At 47.8% G+C, this 5,714-nt stretch overlaps 1 protein-coding gene across 1 annotated transcript; it reads left to right on the top strand.

The window, feature by feature from the left end:
• The first annotated feature begins 335 nt into the window (after positions 1–335).
• Positions 336–1,556, top strand: UBTFL1 (upstream binding transcription factor like 1). Its single transcript, XM_036923331.2, has one exon. The coding sequence runs from the start codon at positions 339–341 to the stop codon at positions 1,554–1,556; it is 1,218 nt and encodes a 405-aa protein (XP_036779226.2). The 5' UTR covers positions 336–338.
• Positions 1,557–5,714: the final 4,158 nt, after the last annotated feature.

The following is a 5,714-nucleotide window of genomic DNA, read 5'->3' as shown; positions in this document are numbered from 1 at the left end:
CAGGAATGGGAACTAAGGATTTTTAATGGTGCAAATGAAGCATTTTAATGTTCAACACTAATCTGAGCTCAGGAATTGGGCTGGTTTTCATTTGTATTTTTAAGGGTAAACTAAATTATAGAAAGGGATATATCCCAAGGGTGAGGTGTGCGATTATCTCATTTATCTCAAAGGAGATTAACTTTTTTTCTGTTTCTCCTCAGACACATAGAATCACACACACTGAAGGATTTTCAGACATAATTAATTCACTAGATGATGAGTCTTGACAGTGAAGAAATTTGAGCTGCTGTGAGTCTGCATAACTGGAACCTTTTAAGTGGCGCAGAGACCTAGAAATGTCGTTGCCTAAAGGCCAAGACCACTGGTCCAAAGAAGACATCGTGGAGTTACTGGAACGCATGGAGAATAACCTTCCATCCAAAGACAGCAGCCACACGTTCAAAACAACCCAGTCAAAGATGGACTGGGAAAAAGTAGCTTTTAAAGATTTTTCTGGAGAAACGTGTAAAGTCAAATGGTTAGAGGTATCTTACAGCTTGAGAAAATTTCGCACTTTGACAGAACTAGTCCTGGAAGCTAAGGAGCGTGTTCAAAATCCCTACAAATGCAAAAAACACAAGAAACATCCTGACTTACCCAAGAAGCCCCTAACTGCTTACCTCCGCTTCTTCAAAGAGAAGCAGCCCCAGTACTCCCACATGTACCCTGAGCTGAGCAGCCGGGAGCTGACCGTGCTCCTGTCTGAGGTATACAAGAAACTCCCAGAGCAGATGAAACGGAAATACACTCAAGATTTCCGGAAGGAGAAACGCGAGTTTAAGAAAAAAATGGCTCAGTTCAGGGAAGACCACCCTGACCTAGTGGAGAATTCCAAAGAGTCTGGTGTCCCCAAGAAGAGACAAACCACAGCCCAAAAGGAGGTCCAGGGAAATGAGCAAGCAGCGAAGTCTCTCCCAGAAAACGACTTCTCCAAGAAGATGAAATTCCATGGAGAGCCCCCAAAGCCCCCCATGAACGGATACCACAAGTTCTACCAGGATTTGTGGGCCAGCAGGGAGCTGCAAGACGTGCCCCTGCGGGAGCGCATGGTGGAGATCGGCAGGCGCTGGCAGCGCGTCCCCCCGAGGCAGAAGGAGCGGTATAAGGAGCAAGCTGAGGAGCTGCAGAGACAGTACAGGGCCGACATGCATCGCTGGCTCCAGAGTCTCTCTCCCGAAGAGTACGCTGCCTACAGAGAGCGGACCTGTACTAAGCCTAACATGAGCACGTGGGGAGGCCCGAACCCCAAGACCACGCAGATAGACCCACGGTCCCCATTAGCAAGGAGTCTGCAAGAGGGGCTTGGACGGGAGCAGGGGATGCAGGCTTCAGAGAGGGAGTCATCAGAGACCAATGCCTCATTGGGGTCAGGAGAAAACAGGGAGGAGGAGGCAGAGGCGGAAGGCAGTGCCGCCTCGGCCTCCAGCAGTGGAGATGATGAGGACCTGGAGTCTGAGGGCGGTGACTCCAGCTCACCCTCCTCAGGACACTCCCGTGCCTCAGACTGCAGCTGAGCTCTGCTCACGCCGGTGGGGGAGGGGGGGCAGACTTCTCAGCCAAAGGCAAGGCCATCTACATCCTATTGAAGGTTCTTCAACCTGTCCTTTTGCATTTAACTTCCTTGTTTCCCTCCCACCTCAGTACAAAGATTAACTGGTTGGAAAAAAGGGATTCCGAGCAGTACTTTCTAACCCGCTTTATACCCAGAATACACCCCCAGAGTGGATTCTAGGTCTAAAAAGTCCCATGCCATTAATGAATGCTCTTGGAATTAAACAATGAGATGACTGGGCTGCGTTGGCACCCTGGATTTGACCAGGTTCCCTGAACTGAGAAGTTTTGTACCTTCTGTCTGCCAGAGTCTGTAGGGGACACTCACGAGCCTGTGACCCTACCCTCTCTTTGGAACTTCCCCTCAGGACCCACATGCCACAACTGGGGAGGAGGAGATTTGACTGATGGGAGGTAGGGTAGTTAGTGGCCTAAATTAAGCAAACTGTCAAACTCCTGTTTTCTCTCCCTACTCTGAAGTAAGAAGCTGGCCGTGCTCTACCTCGCAGGGGGCAGGGACATGAGGGCAGCATTTCAGTATGTGTCTTTACCTTTTAGCTATCAATGAGATTTTTCTTACCGACGTCAACGAGAAATTAAAAAATTTTTAAACTCCCCTTTTTCACTTGAATTTGCTGCTTGTCAGAATTAGCCCCTTTGATTCTTGGCACTAATTTTCCAGGACTTGTCTGAATTTATTCTGGTTTCTGCCCCAACTCCATCCTAAGGCTCCAGGTGCAAGTGAATCACATTTTTACCACACCCCTAGTTTTACATATTACAGTATACAAATGTGTGTGCATATAAATATATATCACTTTTATTCCACTGATCATGTACCTATGAATTCAAGTATTGGTACCACACTGCTTTAATTATTTTGGCTTACTGATATATTTGAAAGTCTGCTTAAAGCCAGTGCCATCTCATACTTGTCTTTTCTAAACATTCTTGGCTATTTCTTTTTCATCATTAGCATCACATCAGTAGTTGTATCTTTGATATATGTACACAAGTTTTGAGTTTATCTTATTCCTTGATAACTTAGTGAAATATGTCATTATGTGTGTTGTTTTATTTTTGGCATGCACTCACAGTATCAGAAAACAGTGGCACTCTTTATAACGTTTATACCTCTGCTTGTGAATCATGCTTTTGAATCACTCATTTTCAAACTCATTTAGCACCTACTGTTTTCTAAGCCTTGTCCTAGTCGCATGGGATACAGAAGAGAAAGTTACAATTCCTGACTCTGTGACACAGTCTAGCAGAGAGGAAGTACCAGAATGTACCATCAGTAAGAGGTGGAAAAGCACAAATACTGGACAAATACAGGCTAAAATTCTGATTTTTCTGGTATAGTAAGATGGCATCGGTTAAAATAATCTCTCTAGATTTCCTCACCTATGTGTTCATGAACTGGCAGTAGGGAAAGTACAATCACACAGGATGTAAGTGAAGATTAGATTTAGTGCTTATAAATTGCCTGGCTCACAGGTGGTTTTTTGACTGCAGGACCCAGATGCTCCATTTAATTAAATTTGTATTTTCTGAACCCTCAGTTTGAGAAGCAGCTCTGGGCAAACACCACAGATGAACGCTACCGTTTCCACCTCCCAGGACGCTCTCTCTTCCCTGTCCTTGCCGGCAGCTGCTCTTTCAACCTAGCGCGGCGGTTCCCGAGCTCCTCCGGGCGCTGGCGGCCCCGCAGGTCTCCCTCCCGCGGTGCCCAGGAGCTGAGCCCACCTGGGAGCCCTCGTACTGCGGGCACTGAAGGACAGGCTGCAGACACTGGGAGTGAAAAAGGGGAGAGAGTGGTAATGCGCTGGTAAAGGGCCCGCCAGGCGCTCACGGAGGAGCAGGAGCGGGTTCCGCAAGGTCCGAGCGCTGGCAGAGCCGCCACCGGGCCCGGGAGTCCGCGACCGGCCGGAGAAGGTCCGCAGGTCCGCGGCCCGGCCTGGGGCCAGGCGCACGCGGCGGGCGCACGCGCGGACCCCCCTCCGTGCCGGGCGTCCCAGGAGCGCGCAGGGCGCTCGTCATGAGCTCCTGGAGAACCGCCCCTTACGCCCTGAAGTCTCTCCCGGCCCCGGGCCGTGGTTCCTCCCGGAAAGTTTCCAGGGCTAACGGAGCCTAAGGCTTTCCTGCAGACCCTCTTGAGATCCAGGCCTTGGGAGATGGACCCTCTGGTACCCCAAGTCCCTGGGAGCCGGTGTCTGACGCTATGTCACTAGAGCACCTCGCATTTTGTCCCCTGGTCCCGTTCGCCGGTAACTCCACGCTGCCGTGGCAGCCTTAGCAAAACGGATTTATCGGGCTTGCTCCAGGGAGGCCGGAGGTTCTGGCTGTCCACTCCGCCCTTAAGCTGGTTGTTCGAGCCGGGCTCCCTCCACAGCCCGGTGCTGGAACCACGGGCGATCCCTAACCTCTGTCTTGAACTTGACCTCTATGGAACTGGACCCGCAAGGCCGTTACCTCCGAGCCAGATTTCTAAGGTGCATATTGGACTACATGGCTCCAGCCGGTCCAGGGACCAACTCTATCTTTATATACTCAATATTTTTTTCCATTGATCGAATATGAGTTTTTTTCCATGTGCATTTAGTTGAACATTTTTCCTAAGAAAACGTCATAAAGCTAAAGGAAAGCGATGTGATTTACATTTTTAAAGGTAAGAAAATAATAAAACAGTGAAATCTATGTCTAAAAAGTTAAAGAGAACAAAATGCAAATAAATTCAGTTAATTTTTGACACTGCCTGCCAGACTATAGATTCCTGAAAAAAACTGAGAGGTTTGACTCAGGCTACATCATTTTAAAAATAATATTTATCTCTATTATTTTCTTTCTACTTTAGAAAAATGGATGCAGAACTAAGCTCTTGTTAAGCAACTAAATGTCACTTTTCTCACTGATAAATTGTAATCCAAATACCTAAAGTATTATCAGTCTCATTAGACACCTAGAAAAAAATAACTTTATTTTACAAGAACTAAATAACAATAGAATGACACAGATAATAATTTTTGACTGAGAGATGATAGCAACTATTTATATCTATTGGTATATAACCATTACTTATATCAGCTAAAAGATTATTTAGACCAACTGAAAGATTATTCACATGCTGTCTTCAAACACTACCAAAAGCCTATCAAACTATCAAAACTCTCTCCAGTAAAAGACCGTGTCAGCCCCTTAACAGCTTTTCAGTTACCTCTGCTTGCCCTGTCTATCCTCAGGGAAGCAGGAACCCAAACTAAGGTAAGGATGAGTGGCAGATGACAGTGCTGAAAAGTGTAAGCCACCCACCAGGTCACAAGAAATTAGCTGTGGCTCCTTTGGAGCCAGAAACCTCAAAGCCAGCTGAGTGACTTACCCACTGACCCCTTGCTTCTGTACCAACCAGAAAAGGAATCTGGAATTCCAGTCACAGAAGAGCTGCTGTGTGTGTGTGTGTGTGCATGCGCGCGTGTGGCTGGGGTGGAGAAGCATGCTGGGGAAGCCAGGTGGGAATTGCCTCCTTCAGCATTCCCACCCCAGCCAGGTCTCTGGTTCCTTTTCTAAACATGCTTCCAGCCTTTTCCACTGGCTCCTATACTGTCCCTATTTGCTGGGTGCATCCCGTTGCGCATTCCTGTTGATCCCCTGGTCCTATAGTCCCATTCTCTAGCCCCCAATTTATTAAGTACATTACTCTTCAAAATTTTCTCAGAGCAAGAAGAGGCAGACTCCCAGCAGGTGGTGCCCTCCTGGTTCCTCGCGCTGGGGACTGTGGGGAACTTGTGACCTGGCAGTTCACCTGGACCCAAGTTATGTCTACCCACAATGCTCCTCATTCAGTGGATGGTTTAGGGCACAAGCGCTGAGGAGTCAACAACTACTCCAGCCAGAGCAGTATCATCCTCTTCTGTATCAGTGAGACTGGAATGGTGGGTGTAGTCAGAGTAGGGTGAGGGCCTTGGGCGGGGGTGGGGGGTGGGGGGGTGGGAGAAAGCAGGGTGGAATATTTACAGTCAAAGCAATGTAACAATGGGCAAAGAAGTCCCCATTGAAACTCTGTTAAGCATTATGCAAAGTCAAAGTCACACTAATTCTCTAGGGAAAGATACCTAAGAATATAG

The sequence above is a fragment of the Manis pentadactyla genome, chromosome 9 (genome assembly GCF_030020395.1).
Source record: "Manis pentadactyla isolate mManPen7 chromosome 9, mManPen7.hap1, whole genome shotgun sequence".
Classification (NCBI taxonomy): Eukaryota; Metazoa; Chordata; class Mammalia; order Pholidota; family Manidae; genus Manis; species Manis pentadactyla.
This window is presented reverse-complemented; position numbering and strand designations above follow the sequence as displayed.